This window comes from Silurus meridionalis, chromosome 17, assembly GCF_014805685.1.
Source record: "Silurus meridionalis isolate SWU-2019-XX chromosome 17, ASM1480568v1, whole genome shotgun sequence".
In the NCBI taxonomy this organism is placed as follows: Eukaryota; Metazoa; Chordata; class Actinopteri; order Siluriformes; family Siluridae; genus Silurus; species Silurus meridionalis.
Window position 1 is genome coordinate 13,116,826 of NC_060900.1, and position 22,289 is coordinate 13,139,114.

General features: G+C 39.2%; 1 protein-coding gene across 1 annotated transcript; it reads right to left on the reverse strand.

Moving 5' to 3' along the window:
• Positions 1–26: 26 nt before the first annotated feature.
• On the reverse strand, positions 27–21,491 carry si:ch211-166a6.5 (clustered mitochondria protein homolog). The gene is made up of 26 exons (XM_046871090.1): positions 21,289–21,491; positions 16,899–16,999; positions 16,381–16,552; positions 14,784–14,915; positions 14,394–14,539; positions 12,754–12,908; positions 12,551–12,673; positions 8,808–8,940; positions 8,548–8,640; positions 7,744–8,429; positions 7,574–7,647; positions 7,335–7,439; positions 7,137–7,237; positions 6,832–6,984; positions 6,684–6,746; positions 6,362–6,597; positions 6,175–6,259; positions 4,458–4,611; positions 2,741–2,880; positions 2,585–2,665; positions 1,380–1,505; positions 1,165–1,274; positions 958–1,051; positions 701–829; positions 545–618; positions 27–463 (listed from the first exon to the last, which is right to left on the reverse strand). Exons 1-26 carry the CDS (start codon positions 21,332–21,334, stop codon positions 49–51), a joined length of 3,927 nt encoding a protein of 1,308 aa, XP_046727046.1. The 5' UTR covers positions 21,335–21,491; the 3' UTR covers positions 27–48.
• Positions 21,492–22,289: the final 798 nt, after the last annotated feature.

Genomic DNA, 22,289 nt, shown 5'->3' on the forward strand with positions numbered 1-22,289 from the left:
TCATATTGTGATCCCAGACTTTTTGTCTGCTATCAAATTGTAGATGTCTCAATTCTCCAGGGTCTCTTTCTCCCTAATAATTACTTCATCAGTAGCCTTGAATTCTCCATTTAATACAGCTGGTTCAGTGCTGGTTGCTGTAATGATCTCTTTTAACTCTGTTTTTTCAATTGAAATTATGGATAATACACAATCATCAGGTGCAGTTGTTGCACAGTCTCCATTTTCTATGTGAGACTCCAGTTCCCCGTTCATTTGAGAATGGTCAGGTGTGTCTTCCAGAGCATCTGTTTTTTCTGGTTCATGCTTTGATTTTTCATCAATCACCACTTCATTCTGCTTCTCGCTGGATGCAGCTTCCCCAACAACCTTGGCTTCACCGGATGAGTTTTCTTTAGCCTTCTCCGCTTCCTCGCAGGCTCTTCTCTCCTTCAGTTTCTCTTTGAATTCCATTAGTCTCATGCTGGAACAGGAACAGTGAGTTAAGGTCTAGTCTTTGCCTATATACCAGCCATTCACATGAGGTCATTTTAGGCCGCTTTACCTGTATGAAGTTTTCAGGATGCCGTTTACCAGAGCTAACTGTTCCAGGGTAGTCTCAGCAGAGGGAATCAGAGTCTAAAAAAAAACATTTAATAGATCATTAAAAACAACAGACGAAAACTCAGCAAAGTGCAATTTTATGTGATCACTTAAATACCTCGGGTGGTGTTAAGCCTGTAAGCTCTGCCCCTCCCTGTCGTATGGACCGTTCCACACGTACTGCTTGCTGGGTGACGGCGTTCAAGAAGTCAGAGCTACACTTAGTCTGCGGATGACTGTCGCCACACTACATACACAACAAAAACAGTTAAGACCTATAACATTTTAAGGAACAGTTTTGCCTTTCCATATCAAAAATGTGTTCTAGCAGGAGTTCCATATAACTAGTTCTTCGGTTTTAGAGAGACATCTCACCAGCTTCGAAAAGATGTTGTGTGCTTCCTTCTCTTGAGCCATGGCTCCTCTGTAATCGCCTGATACACACATTCTCTGAGCCAGGATGTGGTGACTAGAGAGACAGGGTTTTTTTTATCTTTATCTTAACCTGACAATCTGAGTCACTAACAATCATAAATAATCAGCTTTAATATAGCGCTAACTTGATAACATGGTTTATCTTACTTCAGGGCAGTTGTAAGGTCCATGGCACCTCGGAAAGAAGTATTTAGTCTCAATGCACTCTGTAGATACTGCATGGCTTGTTCCCCCTGCAGCATTAAGCCCAAAGAACTCTGAAAGAGAGATACGTCTTGTTAAAATATGATGGTAGAATGATTCATATACAGGTGTTAACTTTTAAAGTAAATGATCCAAAATTAAATTGGTGCTTTACTCACATCCAGTACTGCTGTATATGGATGATCTTCACCATGAACTGTTAGCATGAGCAATTTAGCTCGATACAGACACCGCAAAGCTAAAGCAGTTTCTCCTCCAGCAAACACGTACACTGCCAACAACGCCTAAGTGAATGCGCAAAAAGGTGGTTTTTTTTTTTTTTACAAAAATACTACATATACACACAATTATTATACACACACACACAGTGTCTCACAAAAGTGAGTACACGCCTCACATTTCAGCAACCATTTTAGTATCTTCTCAAGGGACAATATTATAGAAATGAAACTTGGATATTTTAAAAATAGTGTGTGGCTTGTATAATGGTACAGATTTACTGTCCTCTAAAAATAACAACATACAGCCATTATTGTCAAATAACTGGCAACAAAAGTGAGTACACCCCAAGTTGAACGTCAAAAATAGGTTGAAGAGTGTCAATATGTTGTGTGAGCACCATTGTTATGTAGCACTGCCTTAATCCTATTGGGCATGGAATTCAACAGAGCTGCACAGGTTGTTGCTGGGATCCTCTTCCACTCCTCTAAAATGAAATCTTAGAGCTGCTGGATGTTAGACACATGGCGCTTTTCCGCCTTCCGCTTGAGGAAGGCTCTTTGATGGACCCTTGCGAGGCCTGTTCCGAGTGGAAACCGTCTTTGTAAAACCTCTGTATGTCCTTGACCACTGTATTGTAACTCAGTTTTAGGGAGTTACCGATATAGCATAGGCCATCTTTGTGGAGAGCAACAATTCTAATTCTCAAACCCTTGGAGAGTTTTTTGCCATGAGGTGCCATGTTGAACATTCAGTGGTCAGTATGAGAGAATTGTACTGAAAGCACAAAATTTTAACTGCTCTAATACAAGATACACAAGATCACAGATATGGTCCTGTCATGCAGACAAAAACATGACCATGATGAGTAGGACATGTGGCTTTGCATGGTTACACAACGCACAGCTTTTATCATTTAGGGTGTACTCACTTTTGTTGGCAGCTATTTTGACAATAATGGCTATATGTTGAGTTATTTTTAGGACAGTAAATCTGTACAAGCCCCCACCACACACACACACACACACACACACACACACACACACACACACACACACACACACACACACACATATATAAGCACAATGCTTTTACTAGATTTTAATTAAGGTTTTCACAGAACATATATATAAATATAACTTACATATTCTTGAATAGTATTTGGATTGTCGAAGCCCAGCACTCTTTCACTGATGACTACCACCTTCATTTGTACACTGCGAGCCTTGAAGGAGATGAATAAATTAAACTTAAAAGTCAGTTATTTTTATTCTTATGCAATTATAGCACAAATGTCTACCTCAGCAGGGTGGTTCTGAACATAAGCCATTTTCGCCAACAGACTGAGACAGTGGCAGGCCTCGGGATGTAAACTGTCACACACACGGCCGAACAGGTACGCCGCCTCTTTCAACTGCTCATACGCCTTCTCCAGCAACCCTGTCAAAGAACTGCCTTTAACCACCACGAACAGTTTTATTGTTATATTACACTAAACAGAAAATCTTGTTAAATCTCGGAATGAACGATTGGTGATTCGGGCAGAAGGAGTGGAATTTGGAGGGGCAGATGGTAGATTTTGTAAAAGAATGGAAATGGCAGATGTAAATACTTATTTGTATAAGAGGGAGGAAAATAAGGTGACTTATAAGATTGGAGGAAGGTGCAAACAGGTGGACTATGTTCTATGCAGTATATGCATCCTGAAAGAGATCGGAGACCTGTAAGTTGTTGACAGGAGACAGTGTAGCAAAACAGCATCAGATGGTGGTCTGTGGGATGGTTTCAATTCAATTCAATTAAAGATGGTGAAAACTGAATTAGGAAGACTGTAATGTGAGATTCAGTGTGTGTAATCAGCAGACAGATTAGAAAGGTAGGCAGGAATACAAGGAGATGCAGCAGCAAATGAAAAGGGATAAGGGGATTGAGGTTGATCAGTGATATGATGAAGTTATGGGAAAGAGTAGCAGAAACCAGGCTGAGAAGAACAACAGTATGGTTTCATGCCGAGGAAAAGCACTACAGGTGTGTCAGAAGTATGTGAGGGTGGTGCAGGACACGTATGAGGACAGTGTGACAGCAGTGAAGTGTGCAGTAGGAACGACAGACTGGTTCAAGGTGGAGGTTGGATTGCATCAAGGATCGGCTCTGAGCCCTTTCCTGTTTGCAGTGATAATGGACAGGTAGACGGACGAGGTCAGACAGGAGTCTCCTTGGACTGTGATGTTTGCGGATGATATTGTTATTTGTGGTAAGAGTAGGGCGCAGGTGGAGAAGAGCCTGGAGAGGTGGAGGTATGTGCTGGAGAGAAGGGGAATGAAAGTCAGTAGGAGTAAGACAGAGTACATGTGTGTGAATGAGAGGGAGGGCAGTGGAGTGGTGCGGTGGCAGAGAGAAGAGGTGGAGAAGGTGGAGGAGTTTAGGTAGGGGTCAATAGTGCAAAGTAATGCAGGCGTGTTAGAGAAGTGAGAAAAGAGTGCAGGCAGGGTGGAGTGGGTGGAGAAGAGTGACAGGAGTGATTTGTGATAGAAGAGTATCTGCAAGAGTGAAAGAGAAAGTTTATAGGACAGTGGTGAGACCTGTGGTGTTGTATGGTTTAGAGACAGTGGCATTGAGTAAAAAGACAGGAGGTGGAGCTGGAGGTAGCAGAGCTGAAGATGTTGAGATTTTCGTTGGGAGTGACGAGGATGGAGAGGATTAGAAACGACTTTAATAGAGGGACACGCATTTAGGACATTTTTGAGAAAAGGTGAGGGAGGCGCGATTGAGATGGTTTGGACATGTGCAGAGGACGGACATGGGGTATATCGGTAGGAGAATGCTGAGGATGGAGATGCCAGGAAGGAGGAAAAGAGGAAGGCCAAGGAGGAGGTTTATGGATGTGGTGAGGGAAGACATGCAAGTAGTTGGTTTGAAAGAGGCAGATGAGGTGGACAGAGGGGGTATGGAGACGGATGATTCACTGTGGCAATGCGAACAGCCGAAAGAATACGAAAATCTTGTTAATTGCAAACCTTTCTGTAGGCTATTTTTGGCTGCGCAGTATGACCGCATAGCATCAGTTGTTGGCATGGTGATGTGTTTGACCACAGGCAGAAGGTTTAGCACATCATCTGGAGAAATTGGAGCTTTGGTACGGTTGTCAAAGCTATAATCCCGGAGCCGAAGCTATCAGAAGCAAAAAACACAAAATCATGACTATGCTTCCACCAGAGAAATTTTATACAAATTTTTTACTTGAAATACAAAAACTTAATTAAATGCTCAGTGATAAGCTCTGTGGGCTTTCTGTAATTATAGAGTCGGTCTTCCTATTTGACAAAAGAAATGTAAGCAATATTTCTATTTCAAGTATATTCAGATCATTTTTTTATATTTATATGAATAATTCTTATATCAATATCAATTATTATATCTTCTATATGTTCATACATTGTATTTCATTCTGAATGAAAAAAGTGAATAGTGACCATTTTTTCAGGTGAAAGCTGTAAATATTCCCAAAAGCTAGTTGGTTATTATGCAAATGTGCTAGTTTAATTGTCATATGTTCAATATGTAATGTTATGTAATAAAGTAATGTCAGGACTAAAAAATGTTTTTTTAAAAAACAGACCATACAAGATCAAGAATGTAATTTCATTGATTGCAGTAATATAATATTATGCCACTAGTTTTTCCAATAAGCAGCTTTAAAATTATGCACTATTTCTTGTCAATGGCTTCCTATACACACCAACTAGGCATAACATTATGACCACCTGCCTAATATTGTGTTGGTCCCCCTTTTACTGCCAAAACAGCCCTGCTGCATGGACTCCACTAGACCCCTGAAGGAGTTTTGTGGTATCTGGCACCGAGATGTTAGCAGCAGATCCTTTGAGTCCTGTAAGTTGTGAGGCGGGGCCTCCATTGATGGGACAGCACATCCCACAGATGCTCGATTGGATTAAGATCTGGGGAATTTCACCTTAACACATCAAACCCGTTGTTTTGCTGCTCGAACCATGGGAATACCGTTTTTTTTTTATTTTATGAAAAGGTGTAAATTGTCTGCAACATTGCATAAGTAGATGGTACATGTCAAAGTTACATCCATTTGGATGTCTTGACCCAATGTTTCCGAGCAAAACATTGCCCAAAGCATCGCACTGCCTGCTACGGCTTGTCTTCTTTACATAGTGCATCCTGGTTCCATATGTTCCCCAAGTAAGTGACGCATACACACCAGGCCATCCACGTGATGTAAAAGAAAACATGATTTATCAGACAAGGCCACCTTCTTCCATTGCCCCGTGGTCGAGTTCTGATGCTCACGTGCCCATTGTTGCTCATGTGCCCATCTAGTAATGCTGTTAGCTTTTACAACCTTGTACCAAGTTTCTTAACACTTTTCCACAATATATTTTCTAAATATGGAACTTACAGTGCCAAGATGTGACAATACAAATATCTTGTCTAGTGTCATATAAACCACACTTAATAGAATTTAATACATTTTGTTTTCTTGTTTATCTTGTCATTAACCATGTCTAAACACAATATTATCAAAGACAGAGGTAATGCAGAGAGCATTTTAGATATCATGGAGTTTTACCAGAAATGTATAAATGATGAGTAGACAATACTAAAATATCTTCAAGCCCAAAAACAAGATCTTGACTTTGATTTACCACTTTATATGTAATAGTTAAGGCTACAATATTTATATAAAATGGCGGTCTGTAGTACCTGTATGCCTGTCTTCAAGCAGATTTCTCGTAATAAGGATATCTTCTGAAGCCCATACTGCTCAACCAGCTGGTCAATATTTGACCTGCAAACATTTCATGTCTTTGTTACAAAGGAGTACTGGGAAAACATCAGAATAAATATGCATTATAAACATAATATTAAAAAGCTAAATGTCATCTCTTACCCAAGTCCCTGTTTAAGACCATAAGTCTCAAGAGCATCCTGACATATGTTGGTCCACAGCTCATTTCCACTGAGCAAACTCCATGCAGTATTATCAGCACTCCCTCCAGCTTTATGACCACGTCTCCTGGAGCGTTTCTTCGACTCCTCATTATTTGTGGCTGGGCTAAAGTGAGGCACCAATAAGCAGCAGCAGAAGTGACTTACAGCTGCTGAAAGGTTAGCCAGTTCTACTCCCTGAAAATTACAAACCAGAAAACATTTTGAAATAGACTGTGGGGATGTATGTGTGTTTGTGTGTCAATTATGTAACATTGCTCTACCTGTATGTAGCTACTGAAGAACCTTCGAGCACAGCGAACTACTATCTCGCAATAAGCCAATCTCTAGTATACAGAAACAAAAAAGGAATGAAGATGCATTACAGGGGTTATGGTAATGTAGGAAATTGTTTATTCATGAGTTTCTTACAGTGATGTGCCTCAGCTGCTCCTTGTGTTCTGACTGATTGATGGAGAATATCAAGTGACCTAAATACCGGAGGTTTATGCCTTTCTGATGTAGGGCTTTTCGTAGTGTTGCTCCATCTATGGGCATCTCATTGCAGTGCAGACAGTCATTTATCTGATCATCAAACAACACAATTGTATTAATACAAAATAAGCACTGTTCAATAGATCATTTAAAATGCTAAGCAAAGGTGCCTTAAAGGGCTTATGCATGGTTAGAATTTAAACCTCTAGCCACGAGCAATATATAACGTTTATGTCACTCACAAATGAGAGTGTCTGATCATTGACAATGAATGCAGCAGCTTCTTTTAATAATCGCTCTTGTAAGGTCACAGCAGCACTTTCTGAATTGGGAAACTGCACACCTGCAAAGAAAGAAAAGAAATAGTTTAATGCTGAACAGCCTATTAATTTCATAAGAAGAAATTTGGTGTGTCATTTGTTGTATAATGAGGTCCTTGCCTGGAGAGAAGACATCAGGGTTAAAACGTATCTCAAAGATGATGTCACTGAGAGAGCCGACTTTTTTGCATGCCGCTCTCACTGCTTCTGTGCCTGGAGAGTCACCTGTTATTCACAAGAAATCTACTCAATACATATCTCAACTAAAAAATAAGCTGTGAAGACTGAGTTGTTATTATTAGTTGTAGTCGTGGCCATTTTCTGTACAACAAATTTTAAACCCAAGTTTGCATTCTTACCAGATGTTGCACTATCCTCCATGCCTTCGATTTCCTCCATCTTTTCTCTTACATGCTTTGTAAACTCAGTATGCCTGAAATAACATTTATACATAATAAAACATATAGACCAACAGAACTAACAGCACACTCATAAAACAGAACAAAGCACAATACCAATTAGTGCTTACTTGTGTTGCACAAAAGCCTTGATTAGCTCTGGCCTTAGACGACAAAGCCCATGAGGGAAACGCCTGGAATCGCTGCCCTCTTTTGCCTCTTCTTCCCCTTCTGCCAAATAGAAGTTGGCATCAGCAGGGGATGTACGGAATACATCAAGTATGTAATAACGACCATCTGCTCCCAACAGTCCTTGGGCATCAATGGAGGTGAACAGAGCCACCTGATAGCCAGCAGGGCCCACTACTGCATGCCTCTGCAGGCCAAGGGCCTTGGCTGACTGGGCTAGCAAATGTAAGAGCTTTCTCCGTGCTGGGTTCTCTAACGCCCCGGTACTCAAGCTATACAGGAGACCTGTCGGGACCCCAGTCTGGTCCTGAGACTGAATGCCAGGTGCCAGACCTTGGGCACAAAGACGAAGGCCTCGGTAGTCAGCTAGAGCAGTAGGGAGGGTGTGTAGAGCCTGCAAGTCTCCTTCTAAATCACTGTAGGCCTGTATGGCTTGAAGTTCAAGTCTTTGTGCTGCCCTTCGACCCCGTTCACCACCCATCCAATCTTCTCCAGGCCCACCAATGTTCATAAACAGGCCACCCCACAGGAATGCTGGAGCTTCGTTAGCGCCATTAATTGGATCAACAAAGCCATCAATCACTTTTTCAGCAGCCTGGGCCACAGCCCATGTAAAGGCACTATTGACCTGTAGGGAATAGGAAAAGGAAAGGTTTCAGACTGGTAGGTTAAGTACAGTATATGAAAATATACACTGATTTTAAGAACTTGATTATGTGCATGCACTGGTTTTCAAATGTCTGGACCTGTAGTAAGGTTTTTTCTCTTTGGAGTCTCTCTTCTAATGTGGTCTGTGGTAGATCTCTAGCTGTTTGCATTTCCTCGTTCCAGTCTGGTGCCTGAACACACACACACACACACACACACACACACACACACACACACACACACACACACACACACACACACACACACACAGTGACCAACAATGCACAGACTGAATTGATGGCTAGAAGAGCCATACATTTTGGAAAGGGGACGAGAGAGGGATTTAAGGATGAAATACCTGAGCGTTAAGTCCTTGCTCCAAACCCAGTCTACAGCTATGGTTAGTTTTATGAGAGTAGAGTGCCGAACCTCCAAGCCAGCTCATAGTATGGTAAGGGGTGGACATAGACTCTTCTGTCGACAGTGTAGGCCTGAGGTGGAATAAGACACATACATTTTATTCTAATCACTGTTTTTGAGTTTTGCCTGGTGAACTGTTCTGCATGAGCATAAAACATTACTTTAATGCACACTACTATTTGCACTACCATGGATTCTTACACTTTATGTACATTACTGGTCTGTCATATGTCGGAAATTTCTTGTGCTCCTAGACCAAGTGGCTTCCGACTTTAGTTGGGACTTACACAATAAATGTAAAATAGTCTCTTCAAAAGAAGCCAAGACACTAGGATGAGTAGAGCAAAGGTAGAGTTTATTGCGGCAAACCACAATCAACCCGAGAGCATCCGCATGTCATGACATCGATGGTCTGACCACACCTGGCATTTCCTCCTGTTTTTATACATTTTGACCCTTAACATTGATAACTCCCCAAACCTAGGTCCTCCGCAATTACCATCACTTATTACCATTATTGGAAATCTTCAGATGTAAACCTTCCCCCAAGTATTTTTAACTATTATTAACATTCAAATATTCCAACATTCAAAAGGTCAATTCTGATTACATTATCTTCAAGATTGTTCGAGAGGGTTGGACCACAAAAAGTGGGAAGTATACCACTGTTTCACTTCATTATTTTACTTTGCTTGGTTGCCCGTGCAATTTAATCATGTGTGAGTACATTGCATTTTCCTTATTTCATAGATTATTCTATATTCTATATTACTATTATTATTATTATTTTGTTAGCAATTTTATTACTTTGCATAAGCTTATTAGTATTTTTAAAATATATTCTTAACTTTATTACTTTGATGGTTTTAGTAGGCTGCTTAGGCTTTCCACAAATGTGGTAGATCTCACTGAAGAGGTATCATTCCCTTTTTTGGCCTGCACTTGGGGCGAGCTTCATGGAAGACATGTTCTCCATCCCCTTTTACGGCAATATCAATAAACTTCCCAATTCCTGACACCTACTGTGTCTGCATGTGTTATTTTGCCTATGAGAGGTGGGGCTCTTATCACATGTTGTTATTGAGTGTCATATGAACTATGGGACTTTACTATGGGTTATGTTTACTCGAACACGAGTAAACTAATATTCAATCCTACACATATACTCTGTATAAAATGGGCTTATTTAATCTGGATTGTCTCATATAGTATGTACTGTCTTGTATAGTCTTGCCTATAAGCTAAATGTATAGTGTTATTTATATCTGTACTTTTAAGTCACCAGCAGCTGGAACCGAATTCCTTAATTCCTAATAATAGTATAATAATGTGCAGCTTGTATAGTAGTATTGATTTACTGTCCTCTGAAAATAACTCAACATACAGCCATTAGTGGTAAAATAGCTGGCAACAAAAGTGAGTACACCAGACCTGAACCCTATTGAGCATCTGTGGGGCATCCTCAAGTGAAAGGTGGAGAAGTGCCATGTGTCTAACTTTCAGTAACTCTGTGAAATCATTATGGAGGAGTGGAAGAGGATCCCAGCAACAACCTGTGCAGCTCTGTTGAATTCCATGCCCAGGAGGATTAAGGCAGTGCTACACAACAACGGTGCTCACACAATGAAACACTACACAAAGTTTTGACATGTTTACAGGGTGTACTCAGTTTTGTTGCCAGTTATTTAGACAATAATGGCTGTATGTTGAGTTATTTTCAGATGACAGTTAATCTGTACTGCTCACTGACTTCTCTAAAATATATAAACTTTTCATTTCATTGCATTGTCTCTTGAGAACATATAATAAAATGGTTGCAGAAATGTTTAGGGTGTAGTCCCTTAGTAAGATACAGTATATACAGTAAAACCCTGTTGTACGAGCAACCTATAGTACGAGCAAACGGAGATACGAGCAAACTCCCTCGCAAAATTTTACCCTGTTTCACGAGCAAATTTCGAAAGCACGAGCAAACCCACGCTGCCAGTTCCCCGTTTTCGGTGGAGGGTCGCATCAGTCGCTTAGATGATGACGTATCACTCAGTTGCTCTCATTGTTCAGTGCAGCAAAAACGTAACTGTGGCAGCGGGGGCTTGGCCGAGCGGCAGTTTGTGAATGGAGGGCGGGTCCGGGAGCAGATAGGCAGGGGATTCCCTCACCTGAAGTTAATGTGACCTAATGATTGTTCTCTCTTTTCAAGTGATCGGAGGGTGCATTTAAGGAGCAGAGCATGTGTGTGTGTGTGTGTGTGTGTGTGTGTGTGTGTGTGTGTGTGTGTGTGTGTGTGTGCGTGCGTGCGCCAGAGACTTCTGCGTGGGGCACTAAGCAGACCGACACAAAAAAAACAAAACAAATAAAAGTGGCTCCCGTATTCATACGCTCTCCCACAGTAACTTTTTTTTAGTTTTATATTTATATTTCACTAGAAATCTTGAAAAATGTCTCCCAAGAAAATCAGTGATGGTGCTGTGAAAACGAAAGTAAATAGAATTACATGGAAACCGAGAAGGTTACGAGTGTGGTGCGCGTCTCACACTCGCAATCAACCACTACCACATGAGTAAGTGTTAAATTATGTTTATATTACGGTCATTTGCTGTGTATTTGTTTTTAAAAATAGGCTACAAATACTTTTTATGTGCAGAAATAAGCGATAGAATGAGAGCTCGGAACGGATTAAATCACTTTTACATTCATTTCAATGGGGAAAATCAGTTCGAACATAGGAGCAAATGGACACGAGCAATTTTCAAGTACGAATTATGCTCGTACAATGGGGTTCCACTGTATACTGATTACTTCTAATGAAATAGTCATTAATCTACACACTAGTAGTCTACATTAGGAGTTTAATATATACGTTATTGCCCTCCATGGCCAAATTGTGCTGTCACACATTGGACAAAGCTATGAAAAACATTTTTTTAATGCTCACAAAAGTTTTTAAAATGGAAAATGGAAAAAAGTTGGAACAACCAAATCTCAGAGAACGTCTGCTAAACTCAGTAATCAGGTCAGAGGGGTCTTCAATCAGACAGCACCCAATGGCCCCTCTAAAAACAGAGCTTCGGTGTTTCCCTGCAAAAATGTTCAGCTCAGAAATTCTTCAGGGCTCAACTGAAAAGTGACGGCTCTAAGGTCTGTCAAGCACTTAAAAGACTTTGTGTGTATAAAGAAAAAAATTCTTAAGACAAAATTTTGATAAGAGAAGAATGTAAATCTTGGGCTAAATTGCCTATTACCTGGTAATATCATTCTCATATTGAAGTTGTAGCATCAGTCTATGAAAGACCTTCTACTTTAGAAGCTTCTTCAAAAGGTACTAATACAAGTGAAACCTTTGTTTGTTTTTTTATCTGTTCTGTTATTTCATTTAAATAAACTCAAAACATTCTCCATACACTGTAACAAAAAGCAAGGATGCCCTGTCAGGTTATCCTTTAAATGGAAAAATGTAGTTGAGTTGAGAATATAGGCAGAAGTGTTAGTTTTAAGAGCTGAGAAAATGGGGAGGGACCTCCAGGGATATATTCAGTTAATATATAGTTTTTTCAGCCATCACTCATTTCAGATTTATTCATCATCAGGCTCCTCTGGCATTTTTATTGAGGCAGCATAGCAGTGTACTTCAATTTCTAAGTAATGAACAGAACCAACAAGCTGTGTACACTTCTGGGTTACCTGTGTCGGAGTGTACTGAAGTTATGCTTGAACTGTGGACTGATTTGAGACAGCAGGTCAGTCAGGCAGTGACACACTGCAGTGGATGAGGCAGGACGTGGGTCAAAAACATCCACGGTGGACCTTAAATCAAATAGACAAACAGTCAGAGGAAGTGCAGCTGGCTAGGTTTAGGGATAGGTTGGGTTAAACGTTGTCCTCACCTGTTTACATAGAACCCTCGAGGAGATGAAGTAATGTCATAGTTCTTGCCCTCCAGTGTTTGGACGCTAATGTACAGATAGTCACCCTGGAGTTTCCTGGAGCCCGGTGGGGGGTTCCAACAGCTAAGTGACAAATCCAGCAGGCAGTTGGGAACCTATTATGAAGACCAGTATTATATTTATCATATCGTGTCACGGTATAGACATCATTTTGTGAAGGGGTCAAAAAAATATACATACATACATACACATATACATATACATATACACATATATACATATGTATATATATGTATACACAATCACATATCAGGGCTGTCAATCAATTAAAACACTTAACTGTGATCGTCAAGAATTAACTCATGATTAATCGCAACTTAATCACACATTTTATCTGTTCTAAATGTACCATAAATTAATACTTTTCAATTTTTTGATACTCTAATCAACATGGGCATCGACAAATATGGTAACTTCAAAAAAATATTGTAAACGTTTTAAAGTAAAGTAATTATGGGGTTTAAACTACGTAAATCATCAGGACACCAAAAGGAACTAATGGAGAGTGTGTTAGAGAAGTGAAGAAAAGAGTGCAGGCAGGGTGGAGTGGGTGAAGAAGAGTGACAGGAGTGATTTGTGATAGTAGGGTATCTGCAAGAGTGAAAGGGAAAGTTTATAGGTCTGTGGTGAAACCTGCGATGTTGTATGATTTAGAGACAGTGGTGTTGAGTAAAAGACAGGAGGCGGAGCTGGAGGTAGCAGAGCTGAAGATGTTGAGGTTTTCGTTGGGAGTGATGAGGATGGACAGGATTAGAAATGGGTTTATCAGAGGGACAGCGCATGTAGGACGTTTTGGGGACAAAGTGAGAGAGTTTGGACGTGTGCAGAGGAGGGACATGGGATATATCAGTAGGGGAATGCTGAGGATGGAACCACCAGGAAGGAGGAAAAGAGGGAGGCCAAGGAGGAGGTTTATGGATGTGATGAGGGAAGACATGCAGGTAGTTGGGTTGAAAGAGGCAGATGTAGAGGACAGGGGAGTATGGAGGCACATGATCCGCTGTGGCGACCCCTAATGGGAGAAGCCGAAAGAAGAAGAAGAAGAAGACTCAATTTAATCAATTGAATTTAAAAAGTGTATTTTATTTTGTATTAAATTTTATTAAATATTATTTTATATATTATTCAACAAAGCAGGTATTTTATTCCAAATTGTTTTAAATATGTTAAGAATAATATACTGCATTAATAAAAACCAACAAGCAATTTTATGTTTTGCATTGAATTTTGCATTTTGAAATTGAACCGAACCATGACTTAAAAACCGAGGTACGTACCGAACTGTGAACTTTGTGTACCGTTACACCTCTAATAAAAATGTATGAATAAATAAATAAAATAAATAGAATAAATAATAATCATCATAATAATAATAATATTTTATATATATATATATATATATATATATATATATATATATATATATATATATATATATATATATGTGTATATATATATATATATATATGTATATATATATATATATATATATATATATATATATATATATATGTGTATGTATGTGTGTGTGTATGTGTGTGTGTGTGTGTGTGTCTGTGTGTGTGTGTGTGTGTTTGTACCTCAGAGTATGTGCTATTCGGCAGTAAGGTGGCCAGAGGAGGGCGCTCAGTAGCCCCAGGTACGATGTAGTCAGGAGGTGAAGGAGTTTCGCTGGTCTGCTCAGTCTTATTTTTTTTGCCCTTTGATGAGTGACTAGAAGAAGCATCTAAAACACGGACACATATTTAAAAATGCTACATAGACAGCAGCCCTATTTTTTTTAATAAACCAATGTGTCTATAGCAGGAGAACTGAGAGGACATAAAAACATGTTAGAAGCCGAACGTATGAATCACATAGTTCACTAATATACATACATATACATACAGCTTACATACATTAGAGCTATAGTAATGTGTTGGGAAGTGATGAGACTTTACTGTAAATACAGATAACCCATTGCTTCATACCAGCAGTGTGTGTGAGTGTATTTAGTATACTCTGGGATCTGCCCTCCCTCAAGGCATCCTGAGGACTAGGAGCACTCAGCAGCTCCTGAACACGAGCCAGATGAGCTTGAGCTGACCGGGGTGAGTATGGCTCTGGAACAGACACAAAAGCACACGTGAAAGGTAAGCTCAGGACAAGCACCATCAAGTTGTAAGAGTTACACACATTTTAATGATACCTTAATAATCGCTAGCCGTTACACACGGGTGTGGTTATTATTCCGTGAAATTCAGTTGTTTTCCTACAGTCCCGAATGGGTTCAAATATTATTTTAAAAATTACATCTCAGGCCGTATTAAAACAACGAAGAGAAATGCAAAGTTAAATTTGCCTTTTTACTGTTGTGTAATTAGATAAATATACAAATATGGTATTAGCTAAAATGTCATAATTTTTATTTTCAAGCTTTATTTCGAATACTCATTTAGAAAGAATGAACAGCACTTTGCTTATCCATTAGGATTTTCACAATCATCACTGTAACTTGTGTGAAATATGTGGAGGTGGAGATGGTGGAGGTATCAATATGTGGGGCAGGTGGCAGCTCAGTGGTTAAGGCATTGGACAATCCCACCACCACCAAGCTGCCACTGCTGGACCCTTGCGCAAGACCCTTAACCCTCCCTTGCTCAGTTGTAAATCACTGGATAAGGGCGTCTGCCAAATGCCGTGAATGTAAATATAGACATTCTCTTTTCAATTTATAGGAACACCCATACACCTGCAGTTATCTAATCAGCCATTCATGTGTCAGGTTATACAAATACAGGTCAATTGTTTCAGTTAATGTTCACATCAAATATTAAGATGGGAAAAAAATAATCACTGTGACTGATCATAAAATTATTTTCTTTCAGGAACTGCTGATCTTCTGGGATTTTCATACAATAAAATTAAAGAGGAAAAAAATGCCAAATTAGTTTGTGCTGCTAGAGGGATTACAATAGTCTATATATTCACTCTTTACAAATAAGGTGAGCAAAAATGCATCTTAGCATGTACAAAACATCAAAGTCAGAGTCTCCCCACACAATAGGTGGTTTGTTTTTCACACCCTTTTATAACTTGACTGGGGGGGGGGATCATCAGAGAGCAGCAGTTTCTAAAAATACCCAGACTAGAAGATCTGGCACCAACAACCATGCAATGGGTAAAATCACAGAGAACACTTTTCCATATTCTAAAGTGTGGAGTGGACTTTTATCTGCATGATTTTATGTGCTGTAAAGGTGCCAACTGAATGGTGGAATAGATAATTGCATGAATGAGGAGTAGTGTATTTAGTTTGCATTCAGGCCTGTTAAGCATATATGAACCACAACACTGTTTTAACACAATGTTTAGCATTAGTATAGAAGTTAACACTGGAACACACTGATCTCTAGTGACCATAGCCAATTTGCACATTCAAAAATCCAATGAATGCAATATTTTAAGATTTTGCAGTGAGTTTATATGCATTGCATTTCAAATGAAAGCCATAGCCCATTTTACTAAATGTGATACAAAGCAGAAGAATATGCACTATGAGTCATGCTGAAACTATTTATTACTTGCCCTCTATTAATCTGAGTGTGACTCCTGCTTTGAAGCCTTTGATACTCTGGAGCTCAGCAAAAGGGTCGAGGTTTGCACCAGACATGGAGAGAGCAAGAGATGTCCGAGGAGCCACTTCTTCTTTATTAAGAATCGTCATTAGGGCATCCTGGACTAGACAGAACCCAGGGATCTGTAAAGACAACCACATAAAAATGTCCAACTTTTTTAGGGCCCTGTTTTTTCTTTCTCAAGAGAGATTGCTGCTCTCTACTACACATCTAATAAATAAATATTATCAGAAAGCACGAAGTACACAATTTAGGGGAGTGAGCCGCAAATTTGTACTCAAAACATTTCTTATTCTTTAAGATAATGTAACCTGGGAAGTACCTAGCATCCACGTTATTTATGGATGTAATAGATATGAACCGCTGATATGAACAGTGAATTTATTTAATTAGTTTCGGGATGAAACTAATAAATATCAACCTATTTAATCTCAATATATCTTATTTATTCTCTGAAAACAGTCTCACCGTTAGCTCAAACGCATCCACTCCTGCCCCTTGGACCTTCACAGTATATGAGCAATCATCTTCCTTCACCAGTACTCCAGTTTGTTTTCCATTGGCTGAATCTGGACAGTGAAATAATAAGTTACTACATTTGTTATATTTGGGAATGTTTAGGCTAAATTCATATTAAAAATTGGGCTATTTGTAGTATTTCCATCATTTTGACACTGCATTTTTATTGCTGTGAAATCTAATCTTCCCAATTAGGATTCAAGCCACTGAAAACCGAGAGTGTATATGTATTTGCTGGTACTGTAGCTGCTGCCAGCAACTGGTAGTGTAGCTGTAATGAGAACAGCAGAATTCACACTTAAATGTGCTCTGCAGTCATCATTCAGGAATCCTCTCCTGCACCCACACGTCTCAGAAGGGAGCCAAATACCTGACCCATATCTAGTAATACAAATGTAAATAATCCAAAGGAAAATGTTGGCTGGGAAAATGTTAACTAAAAATTAAGGCATATTTTAAAACCGTTATTTCAGTCTTTAAATTTTCCTCCACCTATCACTTTTACTCATCACAATGTAACAACAGTTAAACATGTACAACAGGTGTTTGTACTGCCGAAAATTAGACCTTAGCAAGTAAAAAATATCTTAAGTATAACTGAATGGTTCTACATCATATGAGGTTAAATATAAAATATTGATTATTAAAATCCTAGACCTCTTAAAATGAACATTAACTGGAATAAGAAAGCATTATTTGCATAAGCAAATTGAAAAATTTAATGTATGAAAAAGCATCTAAAAACAAGCTAAACACTGATTTCTAATAAACTAATTATAAAAAAGCTAAATTTGCCCACATTTTAAACATTTTCAATTTTATTTGTGCAAGGTGACATAGCTTTAGATCAGAAGGTACTGTAGTTCCGGCCCTGATTTAACATTCTATGTCAACTTCACACCCAGGGACAAGGAGGATCACATGGATACCTTCTTGGTGCATGCACACACATGTAGTGATCCATCGAAATGCTCAAGGTGGCTGTGTGAAGTCATGCAACCATAATTTTTATTTCTTTCTGTTCACCTCATGTACACCTCAAAGCTTTTTTGTGGTGCAGTACAAGATAACTGCTTTACGTAACCCGTCTTCCAAAAAAGGACTCATATTATCTACAATATCTTCAAGTGAGGTTTTTTGTTATCTTTCTAGCATTGTTATCCCTTATAACCGTGCTGTTCTTGAGTTAGCTACAAACTATGCTGAGCAGTGGTCCCCAACCTTTTTTGCACCACGAACTGGTTTAATGTCAGACAATATTTTCACAGACCGGACTTTAAAGTGTGGTGGAAAAATACAACAAAATAAAATGATACGACCGGCATAAAAACTGGTATTTTTTATATTTAAATATAATAATAAATGTGAATCCACTGTGTTGTTTTTTGCTCGCTTGCGGGTTCCAATTTAGCCTTAATGTATTATGTGTTAGCGGCCGGAGCAGCCCCTTTAAGAAGGTAGCGGATGGAGGTAAGACATGTGACCAAGGCATCTTGACATGCATCAAGAGTGAGTCATAGACAGATGTAGCAGAGAAAATCCGGTAATTTTCCAAAATAAAACAACTTTCAGAATCAGATAATAAATAAAACGGAAATAATGTAAGTTATGTTTTTTTCCTTTCTGTGCGGCCCGGTACCAATTAACCCATGGACTGGTGCCGGCCCGGGGGTTGGGGATCACTGACTACAGCACGAATCCAGGTACAGCTTTCTTTAGTGTTTTTATTTTATTTTTTTTTTTTTACACATCTAGCAACTTCTAGTCTGCTAGCATGAATGAATAGTCCTCTCTTGATGTATAATGCATGTGCACGTGTTGAGGGTTTGTGGGAACTTAAAGACTTTCTAATTGGATTATCCTCAAATGCCTGTGGTTAGACCTAAAATATCAGACAGAGATGCACCTTTGTCTTACTTGCACTAGAAGCACTGCTTTTTGCATGGCAGTTGTCTGCATGTAAGAGGTGCTGCTCTGAAGAGTGATAGTTACCAAGGACCCCTCCCACACCAGCTCAGGTGTCACAGTAGCACAAGGGCTGTGTAAATCCAAGGTATTATATCATCACATAGTTGGACCTAAGGCAGTCTATCTAATCCTCAGATTCTTTTAGATGTTTGGAGATACTGCCACGTGTTGAACTGCATGATTTAGCTACACAAGTTTGGCTAGCACACAGTAACTCACAGATTAGGACTGCACAACAATGACCACACTGTCAAGACAGAATGACATCTAAGCCCAGAAATGGTGTGCCTGAAAAGCATTATGTATATTGTAGTTTACACCTAACAAGAACCAGAAAACCTCTGGGACAGGATGCACTGGTCCATTAGCCTCTTTGATTTGGTTCTCATACAGCTTTATCATTGTTTTAGTGCCCTGATAGAAAAAAAACTTAAAAAACAAAAGAAAAAAAAAGATTTTATGATAATTTGCCATGAAATTATGTATGTGAGACATCATAGTGTTCCTAACAGCTGTCATTCATTTTGTAGTCATTTGAATGTGTTGTGGAAGTTGGTGCTGTAATGTTGTCATGTTAATGCCTGTTTATGTAAAAAAAAATCCCCCTCTGCAGAGGTTCTATCTATTTAGACACATGCAGATACTTGATGTTTTAAATATATATTACAGAAAGTTTCATCTTAGTAAACAATAGAGGAGGTTCTAAAATAGCATTATTTGTTACTGACCTACAAAATAATGTCATTTGGTTAATAATGGCTCTAAAATACCAGAGTAAGTGCCTTCATAACTATTCATAATAGCAGCACATTATTAGTTAAGAATAGTTACAGTATTCTATCGAATCAAATACAAATGCCCCTGCATGACCTCCAGAGGTAAAACAACTATTAAAACTACCAATGCTGGTCATCAAAACACACCGTGCCAAATTATGATTAAAAACATACATACGCAAAGAATTTGTTTCTGTTTGAAACACAAAGCAATATTAAACCAACCAAACCCAGTTAACTTTTGTGCGTGTGTGTGTGTGTGTGTGTGTGCAAACAGCCAAAATACAATTTTATTGCATTATTCGAAATGTGAGTCACTCCGTGTTAACGGTTCTGCTTTCAGCTTTATATTTGCACATTTGAAATCTTTTAATAAGACAAGACCCAGCTTGATTTGGTGTAATCTTGCCTGTTATAACAAACCTGCCTAAAGGAAAGAAGAAACGGTCACATTTTCTTGCTTAGACACCTGGGGCTTCTAAGCATGTTGGTGGAGGAGGAATTACCCCATGGTGATTGCTGGTTGGCAGTTTGAATCTGGTCCAAAAATGGAAGAATCATTCAAATACAAAGGACACAGAAACACAGGCCCTTCTCTTCAATGCTCAGCAATACATTTTCTAACAGGGCTACACATTTGAATTTCTAAAGCATTTTTGGCTCGATGCCAGAACAATCTTCAATAAGGTAGTAAAAGTGCCAGGTTGAAAGAAGGTTTATGACAGTGGGAGGGTCACCCCTTAAATCAAGAAATCCTTAATAAACTATGACAAGCTTTTATTTTCTCTCCACAGAAGTGTTCATCAGCCCGTGTCCTGGAGTTTTTGGAGGTTTTGTTGTTTTATTTGCTTAAAAAAAATGTGAGCTAACTAATCATATAACTAATAGTCCCTCTCTTAGTCAAGATTATTTGGGTTGGTCAAATAAGTTGCAAACAAATAAGTCATGCCAGTCTATATGCCATCCCAAAAGTCAAAGCTATAACGACGGTGGTTACAAAGTGTCCACTGGTTACAGTATACTGTTGAGTGGATTTTCGTTTTGCACCAAAAAACAAACAAGATATTCTGCAAAGGCAATGCTTTCCTGTAGAACAGATCAGTAGATGATGCAACAAAACCTTCACCACTCCATGTGTAAAACCTGCTTGCTATTTTCAGTTCGGGTGGGTGTTAAAGCAGGCAAAGAAACTACAGTGTGAAAAGGCGAGGAAGTCCCATATTGGAGCAAATGTTCTGCAGAAGAAATTCAGAAAACTGCTGGAAGAAACATTCACCCTAGCTCAGGATTGTGTGACAGAAGAGTGTGAAGAGACGAGAAAATACACAGTACAGTCATCTGAAAACTATGTACTGTCAACTTTACTCCTATTACTCTAGGTCATCTGGGGTATTAGAGGAAACACACATTTCTGCCCAGCTTTGAATCCTGTTTCCCAACATCAACTCTTTCTACAGCCCAGGAGCAGGGAGGATTGAACAAAATGGATGAGGGTTGTAAAGTGTTGATGATCTACCCGAAAGAAAAGTAAGGGACAAAAAGAAGGAAAAGAAGGGGGTCAGGAACGAAAGATAAACTCCATGGGCTGTTCTTACCCATTTGCCTCTGCTCTCCATTTCCTCTTTTTGCTGAGTCTCTCATTTTGTCCTTTGCTCCACGTCTTTCTCTTATAGAGGGTTTTTGTCGGAAGCATCAACTTTCTCGATCGTGTAGTTTTACAGCGTGGTGTTACCCGAGCTATCAGGTGTGAATGTGCTTCAACTTTTTCACTCCTTTTTTTCTCTTCTGTTTTTCCCTCAGCCCTGCCTCTTTTTTTACTCGCTGGCTTTAAGCCAATAAGCCTCCTCCCTCTTTCTCTTCCCCTCCCTCCGCCACTGGACTCGCCTCTGCCAGGCATGTTTGACTGGGTGTGTCCTCTCACTCTTCCACACATCTGCCTGAGAAAGAGTTACCGTGAAATAAAACAGAGAGAGAGAAAGAGAGAGGTAGAAAGATAGATAGACAGCGTCCCCTCCCCCATACTCTCTCTCTCTCTCTCTCTCTCTCTCTCAGTTTCCCCTCAGGGGAAGGTGGGAACCTGTGCGTTTTCTGCTTCCACAACTACTGCAGAGTTTTTGTTTTTTTTGTTTGTTTGTTTTGGACCTTCATAAAAGATACAAAAAATCACACATTTTACAGTATTGTATATTTTACAGCAGTGAAACATGCCTGATGCTTCAAAGCATAGTTTTCATATGATATGTGAAGAATGCATGCGTATGAGTACAGGAGGAATGGCAAAATCTTTCACACACTTAAACCAGTCCTGAATCAGGAGTTCTTGGATTCTTTGACTTTTGAGCAAAAACGCAGTTGTGGAGTTGTAAAAGTTGTGGAGAAATATTAGGACAGTAGATCATTTGCTACTATTATTTAAAGAGTTGGTGGAAATGCAACAGATTATACAACCCTTCTAGCTTCAGTATTATTGCTATGCAACATTTCTAACCAGTTAAATAAAAACAGTAAAATCACCCAAAACTTGTATTAAGCAAGTTAATTAAGTAATAAGGAAGCTAGAAATGACTTTACCAGCTTACAAACACAATCTATTAGT